The sequence below is a fragment of the Trichogramma pretiosum genome, unplaced genomic scaffold, assembly GCF_000599845.2.
Source record: "Trichogramma pretiosum strain Unisexual culture from Peru unplaced genomic scaffold, Tpre_2.0 scaffold46, whole genome shotgun sequence".
Lineage (NCBI taxonomy): Eukaryota > Metazoa > Arthropoda > Insecta > Hymenoptera > Trichogrammatidae > Trichogramma > Trichogramma pretiosum.
The window spans coordinates 1,387,673-1,411,218 of NW_019641609.1; the positions used below are offsets into that span (position 1 = coordinate 1,387,673).

Sequence of the window (23,546 nt, forward strand, 5' to 3'; positions counted from 1 at the left end):
CAAATTTTTGTTGTTATTTAATTCTTCGAGGGTGGGAACTTGTCAGTTTGTTTTGACCTTCAACCTTTTCACATCAATATACGAGTTTTCACAGGGTACTTTGGATAATTATTTAATTAATATTGTGTGAAGCCTCGATACTGCGCGAGACAAATTTACATACATAAAATGTCAGCTGATTCAGTTCTTTGAACTTTAATTAAAATACTTATACGCACGTTTCAATTCTATATCAAGCATAGGCATTGGTCGAGGGATATGGTAATGCGCATTGATTTTGGCGCAGGCGATGGGCATCGTGACATTCAACCAATCACGGCACATCTTTAGTCTCCACCCATTGTAGCACTCAATTTTCTAATTTTCACAGTATACCGTAAAGAATCATTTTTATCTTCCCGTGTAAATTATATAATATACGCCCCCAGCACACTTGTTCGATCTACTTGTGTCCATATCTTCGGGTGAAATAGGAATTGAAACGTGTATGAGCATACAATATTCCACATTCCACTGGACAGAATTCGATTGGGTCTAGTGTACTATACCCACAGTGTGTTAGTAATCATCAATCGTGTATTTGTAGCGGCACCTGTAACGAGAAGTAGGACGATTTAAAATTTATATATCGCAGTTTTCCATTGAAAAAACCTGAAATGTCGCACTTTTCATTGAAGGTGCCACTACTAATAATGAGATGTTAATTATAGACAGTCCAGCCCATAACATATGTTAGCTTGTATTGTCTCGTTAATAACAGCGCATCTCTACGCCCTTATTGCTGTATTTTTCGGCGTACGAATTTTTTATTTTTGTAACGCGCGCGCGCACACGATGAAAATATAGAATACAAGCGCGACGGCCCGCACGGCGGCTTACATATAAAAACGGAAAAGTTATATACACAAAACTTGTACTCGATGTGGCCAGCGAGAGCTGTTGCGAAAAAAGTGCTCGCGGCTCGATGCACCCACTTGGGTACGAGTATATGTACATAAAAAAAATGCACCATACGTCAGAACGATGGTTGTTACATAAAACGTATGTATAAGGCGAGTACGCGCACTCGGAGCGGTTGTACTTGTGTATCGCCGTCATTATCATCATCGGCGCTCGCTTCTAATGCCTTTTTTTTGCCTAGTCAAATATTACTCTAATTTGTGACTGTTTCATGCGGAAATTGCTTGTGTACGAGTTATGTGCGTCTGTACACAGACAATGCAGATAAAACTACCGGAAGTATATCTGTGTTTGTTTTGATTGATTTCTTGAGATAGTTTATCATAGGAGTATATACTCAATTTATTGAGTATCATATTAATATTACATTAGAATTTGATAAAGTAAATGTAATCTGAGAATATGTAAATTACTTCATATACATTAAATGATTTTTATGGCATGCAATATACTATTTACTGTTTCAAGAGAATGCAATTCAACACATCAATAGATAATGATTAACATGATAAAAACTTTTAATCAGTTTGATCTACTTAGCAAATCAGAACGTTTATGTTTTGATGCTGAGCACACACGGCCGCATCAATGGCCGTGCCAGCGAACGTGTCCAAAGAGACGCGCTTGACTACAGTAAATATTTGGGCTTTGACCAATCAGATAAAAACACTTGCGATAAAGCACGATGAACTTTCCGCACCAGCACTCTATATAAAGCTATTTCTTCGGGAAATTTGCGACAAACGAGTACCACAATTTCATGATGTCGTCGTTTCCAATCTGGATCAAAGCTATCGCCATTTGCTATTGTGCTATCGCAATCTCGACGGCGAATCCTATAGATCCGAAATTAAATAATGACTGGGTAAGATAAAAATATATAAAGTACAATAGAATTTAAAAAATGTTATTAATTATCAATTAATTTTCAATTTTAGGCGGCTTACAAATTGATAGGACAAAAAGAATACGAAGACAGCACATATGAGAGTGTAAAGTCTGACCTGAAGGTGGTTAGAGATTTTTTGAAGAAGAATTTAGAAGAAAGAATTAAAGTACAAAAATTGTTTCACCCAGATCTTGACAATTTTACTACCAAAGAAATTATAGAATTATTAGATCGCAGATATCCAGGATTTTATCCTTTCTGGACCAGCAGTGGAATACAATACATTGAAAAATCACTGGCAGAATGGGACAGATATCTGCAAGTAGTTAAAAAAGTCAATCCTGAACTATTAAAGAATAAACTGATTCGGGCTAAAAATGCAGCGATTGATTCTATACTTTATGTGAGACATTATCATATCAAAAATATTAATGACAAAATCAATGCGATTCAAGGTCTACTCAGTAAAAAGACTTGATTACTTGCTTTGTTCATAATAGGAAAAATAAAAGGTTTTTTTTAATTTATCGCGCATTTTAATTTTATTTCTATCATATTATACTTTTTTTATCATACTTTTAACCTTATATTTACCGATGAGAAGTCAAAATTTATTGATTACAAGTGCCTTTCAGTAATCGAAACTTTTCGTAGTATCAAAACGTGAAAAAAACTAGTATGTTTAAATAATTTAGAAAGTTTGAAATAAGTATTTTTTACAATAACACATTTTTACTCATTTTATTAAACATTTTTCACTCATCTATTAAAAGCGAGTTTATTGACTACAATACGAGAGAGGCACACATTTGAAATGTTTTTTCGGCTGCTAATCGCAAATTTGTTATTATTTTTACTCAATTTTATTTTTAAATACTTTGTATAAACAAATTACTTGTTATTAACATTAATTGAAAACTCCTAATTGACTGGTAAAGGAGTCGTGGTTTTTCGGTACCTTGGCACCGGCAGTATAATGCTAGTGCCTGAAGCGATAGCACAGGGTAGCTGGAGCGCTTTCCGTTTGCCTTAATTTTACGTGTGGAGCTTTATGAAGGTGAATCGTCGTTACATCGTTATATTTGAAAAGAAAAATTTAAAAAAGATGATTTGTAGCAGCAGTTACATTGGTGCAAATTAAAAATCATTATAAATTCAATACTGACAAGGAGAGCTTTTCAGGTCCGGGTCGTGGATTTGATCCAAAATTTTTTTGCGGTCTCTTGGTACCCAATACTGAAGCTCTCTGTGCTTAGTTTGATCCAATGGGCCTTAGGGCCCATTTTTTAGAGGATTTTCCACATTATAAAAAAATCGTTGTTATTTTCTATATCGATATAGAAGTATTTAAATGAGAAAATGCTACGATCAAAAGTTTTAAAATTTCTCAAAGAATCTGCTTGAATTATTTCAGAATTTTTGGGACCATCTACCACTCTTTTTAAGAAGTCCCAAAATCCATAAAAAAAAGCGTTAGATTTGGGCTTCTTGACCCGTTAACTCCGAGACGGACAGAATTTTTTTCTCTATTTTAGTCTGCAATTAAATCATCTTATCGGAGCGAGAAAAATTGTTGAGTACTCATTTTCTATGTAAAATTTAATGTACTTTTTGAATATGGGTTTATAATTAACCTCTGATAAATATTATAACAGTTATAAAAAACATGATTTTGAATCTTGAAAAAAAACTTTGATTCAAATTTTTTTTATGAAAGAGACTTGAACTGTGGCCAATAATACCTAAAATTGTGGAATAATGACCTACAGTTTAAAGTACTGTAGGTGGGTTTTGAATATTCAATGACTTTTTTTTCTAATGTTGATCGTTTTCGAACAAAAAAGTACATTTTTTCCATCCTTCCGGCAAAAGTATTTACTTTTGCCGTACGCGTAGCCTAGAAAAAGAAGTACTTTTGCCCACTTTTGCGTGTTCGACAGATGCAGTGGTTGCTGTGGCTAGCTCAGCCTAGCAACGTAATATTGATAATAATTTTATCGCCCGTATTACTTAGCCTACAATTTGTCGGAGGCACATCAATACGTAGAGATGTACTTATTACGTGGTTAAACTTATGCAGAGTCCTGAAATATCATTCGCGCATGATGGTATGTCTACGGTCGAGAAAGAATGTTGTGTGTAACTTGTTACACACAAGTCAAAATGAAAAACTGTTTTTTATATTAAAGTTATTCTGCTCTATATTCTATATTAAAGTTACTCGCTTCGCTCGTGATGCTGATGTCGGGGCGAGCATCAAAATTCGAATCGTAATTACAGAGTCGTATTTTAAAGTTTAGTATGACTTGCTACGCTCACAATGCTAAAAGTGAAGGAAAAGAATTCGCATCGCATGTAACTGATTTTATGTAAAAGTCAATAATAACCATAACCGCTTTGTTTTCTGCACAATCCGATGGCAAATCAAGACCTTGATGCGAAAGAAAAAACAAATGCAAGTCCGTATGTGCATTGAAATCTTGAATTAATTTTTTTATTTTGAATCTATTTGGATAATTTTATGAAAACTTTTGCGCGGGGATGGAAAAAATACTATTTCTTACACGGGTGAAAAATGAAACACCCTCATACACGTGATATGACGCCTCTACTATTTTTGGAACATTTTTTGGTAAATTTCTTGGGAAAAGTGTATTTTTTAGATTCTACCATTTTGAATATTGCGATAATTTTGAGAAATTGGCTTTTCCGGGTTTTCCAAATGATATCTAAATGAGTTATATGAAATTCATCTTCGAATCTCGTATTACCCGCTGTAAGCGAAAAAAAAACTAGCAGACTGTCATGTTTGTACTGGAAACTAGTTTCATACTTTTAGAATAACAATATATTAACAATATTTTGAATATTATATAAACGAAAAATATGCTCTATTATTGAAGTCGTGCAAAAATTTGAAAGAGCTTTTTTGCAAGTAATTGATCGCTGAATTTGTTTAAACAAAAAAATATTTGCGGACATGTAGACTGGAATCAAATTTTCCTATGAACCTGAAAAAAATAAGTGAAACAATTGGCTGTACTGACTACTTTTTTCGTAAATAAGGAACACTGGTGACTCGCCACTTGCTCGGAAAGCACGATCCAAGCGACTCCTACTTGACATCTGTGGGGCCTTGTAGTGGGGCCTTACGTCGACTATAGTAGTGGTAACTCCGCTCTTCGCGTACCAGTGATCTCTGTTAGTGCCTTTCATACCAGCAGCACACTCGGGCGCGCGCGCACACCGAGTGTTCGGATCTCGTCAAAAAAAAATTGTTTGCAATTAATTTCGGATCGAGTTGAGTCGAATTTACCCAGTAACAATCGTATGCGTTTTCAATTCAAAATGTATGAGTCAATTATAAAAGTGATTTTGAACTAAATAATAAATTTATTGGTTCAAGACTGTGAAGTGTCAAAATATGTTTACAAATTGTATGCGGACTAAAATAAAGTTTATTGTTGTTACTCTCTTTGGATGGTATCTAAATTGGTTAATTAAGGCAGTGTGGTATACGTAAACATTGAGTGATACAGGAGACCAGTGTGACGCTTCGACAAACTTTCAATCGTCGAAGTGTTTCCCCAACACTTGAGCAAAAAGGATCGGTCGCAAAATTAATATAGAGCAGTGGTGACAAGCAAAAGAAGTAGCTGACGAATAAAAAATAGTGGACTTGACGGACGACTTTTCGACGTTTACGCAAAAAATTTGGTGATCCTGATTTCTTCGTACTCTGTGCTCAAGAAAATTTTTTGTTAGTTCGGTGAACGTCGACAAAGCGTCAAGTGTCAAACACCCATCAAGTTCGGTTGGTTCGATTGTTGTCTCACAGTTCCCCATACAGCTTCAAAATTCGGCCGCCACAGAACGACGCTCCAGAATTGAACCTGGAGTCGTCGGAAAAGTCGAGTGAGTATGGTTTTTTTCGGGTTCATCTAAAAGTGCATTTTTTTTTTGGGGTAGCAGTAGAATTTGCCTCTCAATGATCATCCGCTTAATTGGGACGATAATCTAAAAGCTTGCAGATCCGAACGTATGCTTTTTATCAGATTTTCCTCGTAAATTCATACGGCTATTAATCTGGTTTAAGAGCTTGGATTTCAACGAAAAGAAATGAAAATTCATCAAGATACCCAAGTTTGTGAATGGACTTTCTGAACACGGAGATTTTTTCGGCATGAAAGAGCTCATTTTTATCGTCGCTCGCTTTACTCAAGTCTCACGTGACTTTACTCTGGATAAAAAATAATTCCCAGCAGACTAAATATCATCATCTAACTGATTTGATCAAATGTCTTAAAATATCCAAGTCACTCAATGCCACATTTAAATCTGCTTGTGCCAAAGTGGTCAAAATACATGGGGAAAATGAAAAACGAGCATATTCTGAGGTAGTACTAGCGTCGCGCGACGCGAACTAGTAGTGAAACACAATATGTCCTCGTACTACGCTTGTCACTGTCAAGGCCCAATTGAAAAAGTTGGCAAAACGGATACGCGTCTAGCGTATGCCGAGATGCTGCGCATCTCTTTCGCCGCTCGCTGTGGCTGCTCTTGACGGGCGCGCGTCTCGTCGTCTCGCGCGTCTCGGAGAAAGGTCCGCGTCACATTCGCCAGTGGGTATATAATACTCGTGTGTGTGTGTGTGTGTGTGTGTGTGTGTGTGCATGGAAGGAGGTAACTTGCGCGCGCGCGCGCGAGGAGGGAAGAAAAAGGCTACGCGTACACCATCAGTATTCCATAGGACGCAAAGAAAGAAATTGTAGGTCAGTATACCGCGAATATAATGTAGCAGCAGCAGCAGCAGCAGCCAAGTAGCTGAGAGGGGATAAAAGCAGCTCTCTTTCTTCGCAGTCGGTTGCTTCCGCGAGCGATAAACAGCCCGTGCGCTGCTGCTCTGTGTAGTTCCGCGAGCGACGTTTCCCATGTATAAATTAAAAAAAAAACATAATCGCACATTCAGGTAATTTTGGCACATAATTTATTATTACAATTTTTTTCATCCAGTAGTTGATAAATTGGCGTCTTTTAAATTCGGAGGCAAAAAGAGCTCGCAATCTTAGGGCATTTCATTAAAAAACTGTTGTTTAATCCTTTTTCAATTGTTCGCATTTTAATTTGTTTTTTATCGAGGAAAGTGTGGGTACAGTCCGTCGGTAGAATATCAGTTCACGTATAGACATACGTGTACAAGGCTGTACAAACTTTTTTTGAAAATCACACCTTGCGAAGAGGATAATGATGGATTCCAACAAAAACGTCATACCACCAATCAATCCATCATTAGACACCTATTGCATACTCAGCTTGATTCATTAATTAGTATTTTTCACGGTTCTAAAATCTTTTCTCATACATCGGCTGTCTAGCTTGTGGGTTGCAGCCACTCAAAGAACAGAAGAAGTATTTTTCTTCTGTTCAGTCGGGTTTCCCGATTTACCGCGACGAGCCGCAGCACAGACTTTCTCCGATTTTTCGAGTCAGACAGGTGGGGGTTTTTTAACTGGGCAGACAGCGCCGATCGAAAGATGCCTGCTCGGAACCGTGAGTAATCTAAGCCGCCACCACTACTTTTGCGTGTGTATGTTTGTATGCGTACCTGTTGTACACAATACGGGTCCGTCGCGCTGCTGCTACTGCTGCAGTCGAACGACAAAACAGACTCATTATCGCGGAAAATGTAGGTCGAGCACAGAGCGCACAGCGGCACGTCGTTCGGCCAGCGCGCGAATCGTTTATCATCCTCGAGCGATGCGGATGATGCTTTAATGCAACGATAATAACAACAGCAACAACAAAAAGAAAGGAAAAAAGAGGATCATTTATTTCGGAGCTTGTGCAAGTTCGATCACGTTTCTTCTCGCCTGATTCTATTTTTTTCATTCTTTTTCACCTCCACTCTTATAAATGTAAATACTAAAAAAATTTTTTAGTATCTCTGTATGTTTTAGTATCGGTATCATTAGTGGACATGCATTTACTTTCTATTCGCACCGAGAGGGTATTACACCCACACGCTTCAATTTCAAATGTAATGCAAAATTCGATAATGTTTTTCTGCGTTTCTGTGCGCAAAGCTGAGTACGCTGGCGCTTCCCGCGCGCGCGCCCATATAAGTTTTCTCGCGCTCATTCCTCTGGCCACGTTATACGACTTTCTCTTTCCTTATTTATAGTTGGTTCGGTGCTTCTTTTTTTTTTTGTATTTTGTGCTTGAATTTTATCCAGTGTAGAGACAATAAAACCTCGAGGCTATTATTATTGTGATTAAATCGTCACGGGAAAATTCGAGTGATCAGATTAAATCATATATATAATTCGATCGATCATTGTTTGCTTGGCTCGTCTGTTTGGTTTTCTTGTGCTCTATCTCCGAGACGTAGAATTGTATCTTCGACCAGGGCACTATGTCATAGTCTCCTTATCTATCTATCTATCTGGGCTCATCATGTTTAGTGCTGGCATTGAAGTCCCCAGTGCTCCATTGCTTCGGTATAATATTCAGCTTTAAAAAAACGTAGCAGTAGTAGTTTATAGCGTTTGATTAATATTGGCTTAAAAAGAAAACAAATCCTAAAATTAATCTTTATGATTCTAGTTTTACCGTTACAGTAGTACGAGATAGCAGCCCTCATTCTGTGTAGCGTAAGTCGTCGTCCTACACGCTCGAAACGCGTTTAGAGTTGCCTTCTTCCTACACGCACGATCGCTCGCTCTCTCGCTCGCATTATCATCGTCAGTACAGCGGGGCAGGACTTCATCCTAAGAAGAGGTAAAGATCATTACGCATAGAATCAAGGAAAAAATGTGTGTGTGTATGCGTGCGACGAGGAGCGTCCAGAGCACACTGCAGCGCGATCACGACGCGCAGTGGCGAAAAAGCGGAAGTGGAAGTGAATCTCTTCTCTGTCAGTGGTCCCGCAGGGTCTATACACACGATACATATACATATATTGTAACGAGGTCGCGCGCTCGAGTCTGCGAATCGAACGCGAACACAGACTTACACACACGTACACAACATGCACATTATATACATACACAGGCCAGCCTGCGCCTGCCTGCCGGCAATGGCAAATTTTTCGTAACGAAAAGGAAAGCTCGAGTCGAGTCTCCTGCAGCGCTGCAGCGCAGCACATAACACGTAAACTGGCTCGTTCGCTCGAACGACGGCACTGGCTAACGGTACCCCGTTCTACTTATCATTGCTAAATATATACGTATACATACACTGCACACATGTGCTACTACTTGTGCTCTCGGCGGCGGCGTGCACTAGCCACCACCACCACCACCATTACAGGACATGAGAATAAAAAACGAGCTCGCTCTTTCTCTTTCTTTTCAAAGACGTTTCCGCCAAACCGGAAGATGTACCACGCTTCTTTCTTCTCTTTATTTTACGCTCGCGTATACATCATATACAAAACCCGCAAGACGCACATATACATAAACACAAAAGCTCGTCGCGATCTTTGCTTAATGAATGAGAACGCGTCGCGCTCCTTCCGATTTCGCGGGGGTGACCTGCTTACTTACGCGTTATGCCACCTTTACAAAATACATATCAATATCATTTTCTGCTCCTACGCGACGGTTGAGCTTTTTTTCTAGCGGTTCTTTTACCTCTATGTGTGGCCTTGCATTATTCGGCAGAACTCCTTCCGAACTAGCCGCGGAGCAAACGTTTCGATTCTTAATAGCTTCTCTCCGGTATTTAAGACGAAAGGTGTGCCGATCTTCGCTCGAGCGCGTTTGTACTCTGTTTTCGGTACAATTCGTCGTGACAATTACAGCCGTTAAAACAACAACAACAACAACAATAACAACCATTAGAGGCCGAAAAAAAAATTACGATCTTCGCTTCCTGAAACTACTTTCCATGTGTACATTAAGCAAACATTTGTTCTACCAACGGTCCGCGTGAACAGTAACGATGTTTCGTAGTACGCTACGTTTCGATGAATTAATTGCAGGCATTCGCTCGTACGTTCGTGTGTGTTTACTCCGAGTTAAGAGGAATGCCGAAATCTTCGGAAGCGCGCATAACTCCGCGCACGTTTCTTCGTTCTAATGGGTCTCTCTTGCTGCCGTCGCTGCAGCAACCTTGAACACACACATCGTAATTATAAAACGTAAAGATCCCACGGTGTATTATAATGTAAAATCAATACGTTCAATCAGCCTCCGTCGTACTTACAACTTAGGCATGTGCTCTGCGCGAGGTTGTTTTTTTCCGCGCGCGCCAACGACAAGTTATACATAGCGCGTGGGACGATTATTATTATTGTCGTGTGTATACAGCAGCATCATCGAGCAAAACTCACTGAGAGTATACGTATACAGAGTTATAGTATACGTGTGTGTGTGAATACGTGAGGCATAACGGGATCGAAACTACGTCACACGAGGTAGTCCCCTCCTCCTTCTCCCCTACCACGTCTCTCTCTCTCTCTCTCACGCTGTGTCTCGCGTCGACTTTGTCGTTCATGGGCGTTCGGTACAGAGACGGATTACACTTATTTTTCACGTTTTTGAGCGAGCTCCTCCGTTTGAATTTTCAAATAAAGGCACATCTTAATTCGGCTGTGAGCACGAAATGCACTCGATCATCTCGGCTAAGACAATGTAATTAAAACTTGAATTTTTCATTAGCTAGCGAATTACTAGCGATCTGATAAGAATCGGTCATGTGTATACGCGTTAAATATAAAATTGAGCAGCCCAATTCCAACAATTTATCCGAAAACAAAAGAATTAAACTCATAGCTTCACGAGAGAAAAAAGGCTCGTCCCGATATATATATTCCAGGGGGAAAAAAGGAGGGGCATCGGCTATGTACATTTTATCTGGTGCGCCGAGCTCCGATTGTCTCTCTCTCGCGCTGCTATATATGTCAATAGCCCCGTGTAGTGCTGCGGCGCTCAGTCATTGTCAAGTTCAAGGTTCGAGCGTATAACCGATGAGTCGATGCTTGAACTTGACTCTGCGGTAGCGGAGTCAGCGGCGACTGATTCTCCCGCGCTCGCTCTATATGGACGCCTGAATAAACTAAAAAAGTTGTATATAATATAGCCTCGGATCGCGCGATGCTGCAGGTTCTCTCGCGCGGCTCTATAATTTACTCGCGCTGCGACTTCTACACAGCTTCTGCCGTGATCATTCACGATGACACATTGATTTACGGTAAATTTATTCCATCTAAACGCCAACGGTTAATGCTTTTGGACAAATCCAGATTCTCGAGATTATACATATTTCGAATGGCTTATAATGGCTTTATATTTGTCAGGTACAGTGGGCCAATTAAATCGCGTTAACGATCAGAAATTCTCCCTAAAAGGTCCATCGTCCATTCCATATACGGGTCCATTACCGAGTCCATAAACGTAACGTACGAATTAAAAATTCACATCTAAATTTACGCTTAAATTCAGGTTTTTAAATATAGGCCATCGCTCTATACTACTACTATATGTATAAAACCGTCGTCCGGGTCTTTGACTGCACAGCTCGACATCGAAAAACGTGACATTACGAGAAAACGAGCTCTAGACGGTGGACGTGTAATTAGCATTTTTTTGGATTCGTACAATTTTTGAGCCCGCGAACGTCGAGAAGAAAATGCGTTCGCTCGCGCCAGAGACTACTGCTCTTTTATTTATCATCTTTTTGCTTCCTTCTTTTTTACAACAAACGCGCGTGTAGCACTTGTTGCTGCTGCTGCGGCAACGAGAATTAAGGCGATCGTGTTACTAACCCAGTTTCGCGCTCGAGCTCGCTCCTCTTTCTTTTGCGCGCTCCGCCATGGGACTCCATACACTGCTGTATTATAAATGTGTATGTGTGTGTGTGTAAGCTGTGCCTCCGCGACTTGAGACATTCGCCTTACTAACAAAGTTACTATAGTCACGTGTCTCATTAACAAAAGTACACAGAGGTAATAAAAACAAAAAAAAATGCACTTTTGGATTCTATTTTTTTTTTTTTTTTTTTGAATATTTTTTAATAAAGTCGCGCTAGAATAAGATCTCACTCAATTTACTTGTTAATGGGATTTTTGTCCGGCCAATTTTGTTCCTTTTGTTTCAAGGTTCTGAGTATCACGACGGCTGGAAGACGGTTATCAAAGATGAGCCTTGGTCTCCGGAGCGCAAGCAGCAGCAGCAGCCTCAGCAACCACCACCCCCACCCAACAAGCAGCAGCAGCAGCCGCAGAATCAGTGCCAAATCCAGGACGAGCCTAGCACTCCTGCCAAGTTCGAAGATCGTCCCGAGTTGCCACCAAATCAGCAGCAGCAGCAACAGCAGCAGCAACAGCAGCAGCAGCAGCAACAGCAGCAGCAGCAGCCAAGGAAAAAAAGCAGCTCGGATCAGCCCACCAGATCACTGCCGCCTTACGCGCCGATATACGACAGAAGCACCGGCAAGAAGCCACAGCAGCGTCAGCCGCCGCCGGCGCAGCCGTCACCCCAAGACAGCGTCAAGAGGAGACTGACTCCGCTGTGCTCACCCACTGTTGGAGGCCAGAGCCCAACCACTGATATGCAGGCCCTAGCGCGGGCCCCTACGAATCAGCAGCATCCGGCTAACTCAAGACTTCACATGACGCAGTCCAACCCCAACAACAGCAGCAATCAGAATAACATTTATCAGCAGCAGCAGCAGCAGATCCACTCGAATTTGATGTACAATACGTCAATGCGCGCGGGCCAGTTCGTCACGGGCAGCCTGACGATACAGCAGCAGCAGCAGAATATCTACAATCAGGCGCGCTCGCAGGGCGGCCAGCAGAACCCGGGCTCCCTACTCAACTCCCTACTAAGCGCCGGCAATGACAACGGCAGCAATCACAGCCCCAACAACGGCAACAACAGCAACGGCAACGGCAACAGCAACAGCGGCAGCGGTCATCAGCAGGACGGCATGCTGCTGGGCGCGACCCCGCTGTCGCCCATACAGCACAGCGCCCCCCACGAGGCGGTCAGTGTTAAGTATGAGCCGACGACGCAGCCGCCCCAGCACAGCAACGGCATGCACGAGTCTCCGCAGCAGCAGCAACAGCAGCAGCAACAACAGAGGATCCACAACGAGGACGATCTCATGTGGTCGGACAATCCTACGAGCGCGTCGGAAATAACGGCCGAGAACTGGGAGCTCCTTTCGCAGTTCGCGGAGCAGGTGACGCCCACGGGCGACGGCAGCGGCAACGATCAGACCCTCGTCGAGCTGAAGACGATGGGCCAGCTGCCGCCCTTCACAGGCTTCAGAAACGCCGGACGCCTCGACTACCACAATCAGGATCCCCATCCGCAGATACAGCACCCGCAGCAGCCGCAGCAGGCCCAGCTGCCCAACGCCTCGCCATCGGAGGCCCTCGAGTTCTACGACCACAACATAGTCAGCTCGACTTCGGTCGACGTGGGCAATCATCAGCAGAGCATGGCCAACGGCCCGCAGATTCAACGTAACAAGAACTCCGCCTTCGCGGCGGATCTCTCGGGTTACTTTGACTTTGCGGAGCTGCTCGGCTCGGCTATGGCCGATACCACGACCAGCCAGATTCTGAGCAACGGCAATTCCGCGTCCAACGGCCCGGCGACCCCGGTCGGTCAACAGCAACAAGGGCAGGTCCCTCACGCGTTGCAGACCGCCATCGTCTCCGAGGGGGCGCAGCATCCGTGGGGCCCCGGCCCCATGGACGACGAGTGGCTCGATCCGGACATGGCCTACATGGCCCAGCACCAGCAACAGCAGCAACAACTGCCGACGATACACACGTACGCGCCCCTGCTGCAGCAGCGCTTGCAACAGTCGAACATGAGCGAGGCCCCCACGTCCACCAGCACACTGAGCCCGCTCGGCGGTGGTGGCGGAGTCGGCTGCGTCTCGACGTCCGAGAGCCCCCAGGAGCTGCACTCGTCGATGGGCAACGTCGGCGTGGGCAGCGGGCGCAAGCGCTCGAAAGGCGGCAAGAAGGGCGGCGCCAACAACAGCGGCAGCGCAAGTTGCCTGTCTACCGCGGAGGCCCTCAACAGCCCTTACGGTGCTGGTGGCTTGACGCCTCAGGGCAAGGAGAGGCCCTTCCACAAGTGCCCGGTCTGCCAGCGCGGCTTCCTCAACAAGAGCAACATCAAGGTCCACCTGCGGACCCACACCGGGGACAAGCCCTTCAAGTGCGAGACCTGCTCCAAGAACTTCCGTCAGAAGGCCCATCTCATCAAGCACCAGCAGATCCACAAGAGACACGGCCGAGAGTGAACGGCAGTCGCGCTTTACCGCGGTCTTGTGGTTTTTCTTTTGTTTTTATTAAGCTAAAATTGTGATCGTGATTCAAGAATATAGTACATCTCAGTATCGCTCGGGCGCGGGGCGCGCGAGCTCTCGCTCTCTCTGCACTGTCCACTCGTTGTATATAACATGATGAAACAAAAATAATGATCGATATACATACATACAGAACGCGAAGACTGCGCGCGCGTCCCCGAGCAAAGCTCCCGTCGACGAGATCTCAACTTACGAATCGATTCTTCTGAATAAAAAATCTGATTTTTCAACGCACATACACACACACGCACACCCGTTAACTTGTAGGAGGAGCAACAAGGGAGGTGTTGGACGAGCGCCGGGTACGTTATCGTGACTATCTGTCTCATACAGGCGCACCGATCCTAAAGTAAAATGAACGATGATGAAATAAAGCAACGTCCGACAAATGTCCGCAGACGGGACGTTACCGACTCGAAATTCTAATAATGATAAAATGATTGATAATAATTAATATTTTGTATTTTGCTTGGTTCGTGGCCAATTTAGCGTTGGCCAGTTATCCACAATTTATCGATATAGTTTGTATATATGTAAATGACGTCATATATATAAATCTTGTTTTTAATAGTTGTAAATTTAAAACAAAATAGTACCGCTTCGAATAATCGCATCCCAATATCATCTCTAGATAGGCTTCACACACGCGTGACTATGACTTTTTTTTATCATTAATACGATATTTTGTTCAATTTATAATGTGCTCAAGATATAGGCGACAACAAAAAACCCTATAGCCCCCCTATGAACTGAATTAATATTGAAGAATATGATAATGATGATGATAATTATTGAATAAGTGAATGAGAAAATTTTATTGTAAAAAATATCTATTAGCGTAATATTTATTTAGTCATACTTCATCGCTGTAGCTGTACTTTAGTGTAAGGAAATGTTTGTTAAAATGACCCAAAAAATGTTACGAAAAAAATCGCAATCACGAGATAATGAATTATAAAAAAAAATTGATCAAAAGATAGCCTAATAAAAAAAAAACATGGACATCGATAGACTGAAATGGTTCGACTATTATTCTAATACCGTCTATATAAGAAATACATACCTTCTCATCCATTCGCGACACTGACAAAATTTTAACGACTGGTTACTTTTGACTGGAAAAAAATATGATCGCGATCGTGTTCAATTTACGAATGAGAAATAACGAAATAAAAAAGTATGTTACGCAATTTTTAGTATTATCAAGTGACTATTTAAGATAAATAATTTGAATCGACAACTAATTGTTTTTTTTTGCGTTTGCTCGTATATTAATTTCTATATGGTGAAAACGAATTTATGTGTGTGTGTAAGCGAGTGGTGTGCATGTGGCTCATACGTATACCTCTCATAAACAGATTCTTATATTATGCGAATGAATTGGGTGCACTCGTCGTACTCGCTCACTCACAAAGTACCCATGTAATGTGGCTCCGGCTTCTTTCACTCGCTTCAGTGAGAAGTGGATTTCGAGGTCAGGCGCATACACACACACACACACAGAGCATTATATACGTATACGTACAAAAGTTTCGAATTATTGAGATCACATTTGTTGCACGCTTATATATGTTATATATTTGTATCGAAAGAGAGGAGTCTTGGAAGAACTCGAGGAAGAAAAAGAAAAGAAGGATATATAAATTAATATAACGAGAGTCTGATGAATGCATTACACACTACGAGTGAAGAGTGAAACATTTTTAAACAAGATTCTAGATTTTAAGCTGCTTTTATTTTGTGATCGTGCGTTAAGAGAGAGAGTTAAAAGTTTGAAAAATAAAGGGCCAATAAGTGACTCTGATGAGGATGCCAAACGAGGATACATTGGATGCTGTATAATATGGGAATGCTGACAAAATGACGAATTATTTTTAAAGAGAGTCTGTAACTTTATTTTTCACTTTCTTAAGTTACAAATTTATAATGTTATAAAAATGACATTCTCTAGTATAACGATATCGTTCCACATGTCTACTCAAAGGGCTTAATAAATAGAATCTCAAATTAAAAAACTTACACCTCACTCCAACTTGAATGCTTTTATTTCTAATGTATATAATCTCTTTATCCTGTCCTATCAACTCTTCCAAAATAATCTATGGTATCGTCGCTTTGAAATGAAATAGGAATATAAAACTCGGAGTCTAATGAAAAGGCAATTTTAACGTTTAACTTTAATCTGCGATTATTCCTCTTTAAAACGTATTACTTTAAACTGTCCTTTACATTTTTCTTTAAATACTCCTTTTTTACTTCAAAGAGACGATACAAACGATTTTTCATTTAACGTTTAATAATTACAGATTTTTACATAGTTTTCTTCTCTTATTGAACTTCATTATGCATTTCTTGTACAGCTGTAATACTACGTACTTACAACAAAGCAAGCACAAAAAAAGCTAAATACAAACTCACACAAACAATTACTTCATATACTACTCATGCAAACACTACTTCTACCATACATGCAAACAAAATGTGCGAGCCTGGGGAATTAAGAAAGAATATTTTTAACGATCACCTGTTTGACAACCTCACCTGATCGATTTCCAACATACACGTGATCCTTAGAAATAGTCATTCATTAATTCCCGCGGCGCTAATTATACTTATTTTTCGTGCTCACCTCAGCAGAAATTAATATTTTCTTTCGTGAGCCTCGGAGGAGCCGGCTCAAACGAAGATGTTATTTTTTGCTCAGATGAATCCGAAAAATGAGTGTAACGATTTAACCATACTTTACTCACGATTTTGACATTTTCTTAAAATTCATAGCTGGCATACTAAAAAACTGAAAGAAAAAAGGATGTGTCGCTATCATATCCATGCGTATGAAATGATCCTGTGCACCTCATTATTGGCCGGTGATGTCGCGCGGAGAGCATATCTGAGCGAACAGCTTGCGAGAATTCTGTAAATGAAAAATAACAAAGTTTTAGTGTATATCTGACGTAATAATTTACTCATTCATTAATTGTACAGCAGTTTGTGTAAATACTGTTATTTTTTCCGTTTATAAAGTATAGCATTTGGAGAATACGTCGGTACTTGAGAAAAAAATTTTTGAATATCATCGTACGTATTGTATATTGTGTACATATATAACGATCGCTCGCTTGCGCGCACCTACTAGTTGAAACGAAAGATCATGCAAAGTACACACGCACATACACAGACATAAACGCACGGAACGGTATATTCCTTTTAAATAAACGAGTTCGGTTTTCTTCAAAAAGTTTGCGTCTTTGCCACGTCGAATAAGACTTCATCTGTTACTACTGCTGCTATGCTCTGCTCTGTTTAAATTATTTCATGAGAATTTTTTCCTACCATTTCACACCTTTCGGGTAGCAGCAGGTCGAATATAGCCATTAGCTAGTATCATAAAGATAGCAGTCAATGCAAGAAGGTAAATTTTATTGCCCAATGATTGACGTGTCCGCCTACGAATTCCGATCGATTTAAAGAATCTACGTTGCTGTGACGTGATTTTTTCTAACGATATAGCCATATCGTAAGCCTTGCATTTACATTACAATTGTAATCTCACGCACGAGGCCCATACATTAACGATCGACTCCGAAAACGGTTTATAGCACTTGCTGCCTGCCTGAATAAGCACGTACATGTATATTTCAATACCCGGGGCCTCGTTGCTTCGCTGTGTAAATATGTATAAGCATAATATCGCGCGCACCGGGCCTACGCACTATGTAAGGTGAATAGACTTGACCAAAATATTTTTCGGCAAGAGAGAATTACTGTTATATATAGGCATATAGAGTTAACGGAACACACACACAACGCAGAGTTTGTGCGAGCAAGTGTGTGTGTGCCTCGTATAGTATACGAGGATTTCGGATCATCGACCCAGATTGGCAATGAAAAATTTTGCGCGCGCGCGCGACCCGTTTGACCAGCTCGCGCAAGGCCCCCGGCTGGCGGACGGGAAGGCCCTGGCCAACAATCGAATTTATATTTCAATGTATCGAGTCTTAGAATCCGATTAACAGGTACCACATTTCGGAGTTCATAGTGAGTTCGCACGGGATTCCATTAATGATCATTAAATTCCCGAACGTTACCGATTTTATAATAGATAGAATAGAAAATGTACGGAGTCGTAACTTGACGTAAATTCTTTATTATAACCATATATACAGATTATAATCCTTGTATCAAGGTCTAAAAATATCTCCTCGTATATCGCGCGCGAAGGTTTATAAACTCGCACGTACGCACGCATCGTCTTGTGTCTTTCTCTATAGCCATGCTTCTCCTTCCTTATATCTCAACATGGGGCTGCACCATAGACTATTGTTCTAAGCCCTCCTCCTGGCTCGTTCGCTCGAGCTATAACTACAATCTTTCTCGTCGTCGTCGTCGTAGTCGTTGTTGCAAAAAAAAAAAAAAAATAAAGAAAAAAAAACGAATGAAAAAAAAACAGTAGCAATGCGCGCGAGCTGCTTTCGAGAGCAGCGGCAGCAGCAGCAGCAGCAACTCGGCTGGCGCGCAGAAGAAAGTCTTTCGCTAAATGGGAACGAGCCACCAGGGAGGAAGAGGAGGAGGAGGAGGTGAGAGGGGCGACTCTATACGAGCAATACCTCCATGCTGCTGCTGCATGTAGTACGCCAATGGTATACTTATGCCATACCCGTTCCTTTGGCGAACGTTTCGCGTGCCACTTTGTGCTTCTCTCTGTCTCTGTCTCTGTCTCTCTCGGCTCGGCTGCTCGAGCTTGTACATATCGTGACACACTTTGAGCGTGTAAATATGTTGATGTACGTACGTACGTACGTATGTACACCGAAACGTGCAGCGCCTCGTACTACTACTATGTGAGCGAGGAGACATCGGATGATGTTCGAAAGATTTTAGCATAAATTTATGCGACCTACGTTATGTATACGCGATATGACGATTTCTCGCATCGAATTCGCACAATCGATAGATAACACATGATTGTAATGCGAGTGTATGTAAATAAAAACGAAAAGTCGACGTTGCCGATCATAACGATCTCGTACCGATTTATTTGTAACACCTCATTTATCCTTCCTCGTTTCTGCCAGAGACGAAAGAAAACACACAATGAGAATAATACAAAAAAACCGCGAGCATAAAATAAATAAAGCTACGTAATGAGTCTATAAGCGCAGCGGAATAAAATCGTTTTATATTATATATATATATCCTAGCAAGGGGAAAAATATATATCGCCGCGCGCGCGCCGAGAGGTCTTAATCGCGGTCAAGCGCGGCAGTACTGCAGAGAGCAACGAGCGAGAGAGAGAAGAAACGGAGTCCGCACTGCTAGCAAGCAAGTAGCATAAACTAATGACACAAACTAACTTATATTATATGGCGCAAAAAAGTCGCGTCGAAGATAAAGTAATATAATGTACACATAAGAAGAGACAACAGCGTGTTCAATCGCGAGGACAAGCCATTTAGTAGTCTGTATATACAGAGAGATATATCGTCGATGCTTGTCGATGGCTTTTTTGCTCGCTCGCGGATTCATAAATAGCCTTCGTAGCGCGCAGCGCAATAGATTTCATCGTACATAAACTTTGACCTCTGATTTTTAGCTTTGAAAAGAGAAAAAAAAAGTATCGGCGAATATCTCTATGGCGCGCACCTTTAAGTACTGCCAGCCGATCGCAATATCTCCACTGCATCTAACCTAAAATCCCCGAAAGCTCTCTCAGCTTGGCTTGTATATAGCTATATATATTCCACGCGAACCCGATCCTTTCTCGCGCCGAAGCCGAAGCAGCAAACGACACGACTCGCTCCAAGTCTTTCTCTTTCATCCGCATCGCGGGACCTTGTTTGCTGACCTACATTTTAAAGGCACATCGAAACCCGAACACACTTACACACGTACACACGTACGCAAGCAATACACCGGGGCATCGAGAGACAAGGACGTTATAATATAACCGCGTGTATATAAATTAACGGCGGTCCTCCCTTCCTTATACGTAGGTGCTTATATGGTCCGTCTCCCCTACGACGAAAATCTCTGCTGCTGTTGCTGCTGCTCCTTGTCATGAGGCAAGTGGATTAATGAATACGAGTTTATATCAGTCTTCGGAGTATTTGGACAGCTAGATCTTTTCCAAGAAGTCATTCCCTCGGCTCAATACCTTTTATGGGCAGGTATCTGATCGTGAATTTTTAATTAGATCCAGTGTAATGAACGTACATACACGCCACCAGGTATTTTGACCGATAATGATGAATCTTTAATTAAGAGATGCCTTAGATCGGTATAAAATGTGTGTGCCTTTTGTCACACAATGTCTATTGAAGCTATGTTTTTAGCCGCTACATATAGTAGGGAATTAACGAAGAAGAAGCTCCAACAGCCATACAATATACGTCATACTGTCGAAGATAAAAACAAAATGAATTACTGAAAATTCCATACAGGTATGCGCGCCGGCTCGAGAAGAGTTAAAAGAAGCGCTTGGAGCTCTAAGGCTGTGACGTAGTTTTGCTGCTCCACATGCTCATGCATTTTTTTTCTTTCTCTCTCTCTCTCTTTCTTCGGGGGATAAGTATTACTTTCACCAGCGCGCCGAAGCCAAGAAGCCAGTAGCGAACACGCTCAAAGTTATGAGTTACTTTTCTGTCCCTCTCTCGCTTAACCACGTGCTGGATGTTGTATTCGTTGTAGCAAAAAAAAATGAAAAGAAATGACTATGAAAAAATGTATATTTTTCGTATGGATATATAGGTACCTGCATGCGTGACTATCGAGGCCATTTCTTTTGAAAAAAACGGTACAATTTTTATAATTAAAAAACTGCGCGTTAATCGACGTTTTTTTTCAATGAAACATTAACATCTTACGGGTTTTTACGATACGACACTTTACAATGTGTGCTAATGATCAATGTTATCATTATGGGTTCAAAGCGTTTTTGACGACCGAAAAATTGTTTCTCATTTCTGCCTTCGTTTCTAATGGAGCGATTAAAGGCGTAACAAGTATTTAACGATTCTATGGCTTTTTAGTTTACAGGGGATCGATTTGCATTTTCCTCGCAGCAACAAAATGGACATTATTATGCACCGGAGTTAGTGCAGCAGATCTTCGCGAAGTGAAATCGTCGTGACTGCGATATATATATCATAAAAATAAAGGCGCTCACGACTTTATGAACGACGTCGACTGCACTGTGCATTATTATTTTTATTATATTCGTCACGCCAAAACCAGCCAATGGAAAAATAATTTTTTTTTTGTAACTCCTCTACGACGAAGCTGATGTGACGACCTCCTACTGGCTATAGATATACGCGTTGTTAAGCGCAAAGCCATCAACTGCAAATTAGACCGAGCGATTAGCGATTGGCAAATATATTTATCACTTATATGTATTTGATTACTGATTAAAGTTTGCCGCGGGTGTATATATTTGCCGAATCGAACTTTTGATTTTCAGAGTTGAGAGCAACAACCGAAACAAGATGTTCACCTACGTCAGCCGAGTCGCTTTGTTGATCGTGTTCGTATGCACCGCGGTGCAATCGAGACCTCCCGTCGACCCCAACCACAGAGCGGTAAGAATCAGCCCAATTTCGATATAATTTTTTTACCGCGCAATTTCTGCGCTCGAATTCTAAAATTGCCACGTTATCGTCGCAGGTGAATAACGCGGTCGAGGCGTACGTCTTCGGAGCGGTGCAGGATCGTTTGATGAATCTGAGCGAGGAGGAGAGGCAGCAGAGCTACGAACAATTGTCGAAACGAGTCGAGGCTCTGGACAGCAGAGTCAAGGTATCATTCGACGCGTTTTACGAGGATCTGAAAAAATCTGGGGCAGCCGCCGAGTTCGAGCCGAAAGTGCTGGCCGCGATCAGAGAGTATTACGACGATATGACCAGCGAGAAGGAGCTCCAGGTTATGTACCTGGTCTCGTACTGGCAGGAGCGAATCGACTACTACGAGTCGCCGATAGAGAAAGAGGCAATGAGGACGCAGGCCCGAGAGGATCTACGCCTCGAGCTCTTCACCGTCGAGGCCTATCTCGAGGCCTTCGAGAAGATCCTTCGCGGTACCATCAAGCTTCATTGAGTTTGCTTTGTAATTTTTGGACATTGAAATAAATTTATCCGTAAAACAAAGTGTATCTCTATTTTTTTCAATCAAAACCAGCTATCATCGACTATCTTGATCGTCTTCAAATCTCGATGGAGAACTCACCATTATAGTACGTAAGAGATGTTTGACGCATACCAACACATATTAATACACGTAAATGCTCGCGCGCACAGGATTCACGAATATATATAATACACTTGAACACGCGCGTAAACTCACAAACACGCATATACACTTATACACTTACACATACACACGTGCAAAGGCACACGCACGAGAGCCCATGAATCGGTTTTGCATGACGTGCGCGCGTTTGAGTGTAACCATAGGAGAAAGGCTCTTACTCGAGCGATTTTACATATACATAGGTATACACACGCGCCTTCGTGTAGCCGTAAGTGGGTCGCGAAATAAATCCACACACACACGTACACCATGTGGCTGCCGATGCTGCTAGGCCCCGCGAGTAAAATTGTTTACTGATACTTGGATGCCGAAAAAATGGAGAAAAATGATTTTCTTTTTTTCTTCGGTAGACTGCATGGTACTATAAAGCAGAGTACTTCTAGCTTACTGAATCAAATTTTAGATATCTCAAAAGAAAGTCTGCACATTAAAGAGAAATTCTTGATCGCACGAAAATCTTAATACAGAGTTCTCTAGTACCAAAATTGGCGGCAAATTTGAAAAACTTGATATTTAAACTACCGTGATCTTATTTTTGCATTTACTTTGAGAGCGCGTTCGCGCAAACTTTCTATTTTTGACGGCTGGCAAATTTTATCGTGTAACCATGGTGCTCTCCATTTTAAATCGTTGCTAAATTCGAGTATTTATAGGCAATTTAAGTTTCATTATCAAGGCTGAGCAGAAAACTTCAAAACGATAATTTTGCCATTCAGACGTCTACTGTTAATGATGAAAATGTTAACAGAATATATTATAAAATTTATTTAACAAATAATTTTTTTTTTAAATAATTTTTTTTTAATAATCTTTTTGGAATAAAATAGACGTTTTTGCTTTTATTTGAGAGATATTACTCCAAATGGGAATCGAACCTAGTTTTAAGATGAATATACAGAACTTAGACGTCCCGGAACCTATTTCGAGCCTCATCCCTGAACTAACTGAGCTACAGAGCGGTTGGCAATCCTGGGTAAATTTCATATATTTAGATTTCAAACCAAGTTATTTACTCACAAAAGACTCGGTTTGACATCCAATGTATGCTAATGCATTATGT

The 23,546-nt window shown here is 41.4% G+C and overlaps 3 protein-coding genes across 4 annotated transcripts; all 3 read left to right on the forward strand.

The window, feature by feature from the left end:
* Positions 1-1,716: 1,716 nt before the first annotated feature.
* On the forward strand, positions 1,717-2,376 carry LOC106654500. Its single transcript, XM_014374418.2, has 2 exons — positions 1,717-1,825; positions 1,899-2,376. The coding sequence occupies exons 1-2, from the start codon at positions 1,721-1,723 to the stop codon at positions 2,325-2,327; spliced, it is 534 nt and encodes a 177-aa protein (XP_014229904.1). The 5' UTR covers positions 1,717-1,720; the 3' UTR covers positions 2,328-2,376.
* A 1,774-nt stretch (positions 2,377-4,150) lies between these two features.
* On the forward strand, positions 4,151-15,147 carry LOC106654501 (myb-like protein AA). The gene is made up of 3 exons (XM_014374419.2): positions 4,151-4,204; positions 5,635-5,764; positions 11,949-15,147. The coding sequence occupies exons 1-3, from the start codon at positions 4,151-4,153 to the stop codon at positions 14,114-14,116; spliced, it is 2,352 nt and encodes a 783-aa protein (XP_014229905.2). The 3' UTR covers positions 14,117-15,147.
* Positions 15,148-21,461: 6,314 nt separating this feature from the next.
* On the forward strand, positions 21,462-22,317 carry LOC106654762. Of its 2 annotated transcripts, none has more exons than XM_014374764.2 (3): positions 21,462-21,573; positions 21,642-21,759; positions 21,845-22,317. In XM_014374764.2, exons 2-3 carry the CDS (start codon positions 21,667-21,669, stop codon positions 22,271-22,273), a joined length of 522 nt encoding a protein of 173 aa, XP_014230250.1. In that variant the 5' UTR covers positions 21,462-21,573; positions 21,642-21,666; the 3' UTR covers positions 22,274-22,317. The 2 variants fall into 2 exon arrangements, with proteins under 2 accessions (XP_014230250.1, XP_014230249.1); XM_014374763.2 differs by having other exon boundaries at positions 21,472-21,550.
* The last annotated feature ends 1,229 nt before the right edge of the window (positions 22,318-23,546 follow it).

What these genes read in the sequence shown, in the direction of transcription:
- LOC106654500 (XM_014374418.2), top strand. Translation starts at nt 1,721, where the DNA reads ATGATGTCGTCGTTTCCAATCTGGATCAAAGCTATCGCCATTTGCTAT. An exon ending in CGAAATTAAATAATGACTGG is followed by an intron (nt 1,826 to 1,898) that starts GTAAGATAAAAA and finishes TTTCAATTTTAG; the next exon opens with GCGGCTTACAAATTGATAGG.
- LOC106654762 (XM_014374764.2), top strand. Translation starts at nt 21,667, where the DNA reads ATGTTCACCTACGTCAGCCGAGTCGCTTTGTTGATCGTGTTCGTATGC. An exon ending in TCGACCCCAACCACAGAGCG is followed by an intron (nt 21,760 to 21,844) that starts GTAAGAATCAGC and finishes TTATCGTCGCAG; the next exon opens with GTGAATAACGCGGTCGAGGC.
- LOC106654501 (XM_014374419.2), top strand. Translation starts at nt 4,151, where the DNA reads ATGACTTGCTACGCTCACAATGCTAAAAGTGAAGGAAAAGAATTCGCA. An exon ending in GAAAAGAATTCGCATCGCAT is followed by an intron (nt 4,205 to 5,634) that starts GTAACTGATTTT and finishes ACGTCGACAAAG; the next exon opens with CGTCAAGTGTCAAACACCCA. An exon ending in GGAGTCGTCGGAAAAGTCGA is followed by an intron (nt 5,765 to 11,948) that starts GTGAGTATGGTT and finishes TTTTGTTTCAAG; the next exon opens with GTTCTGAGTATCACGACGGC.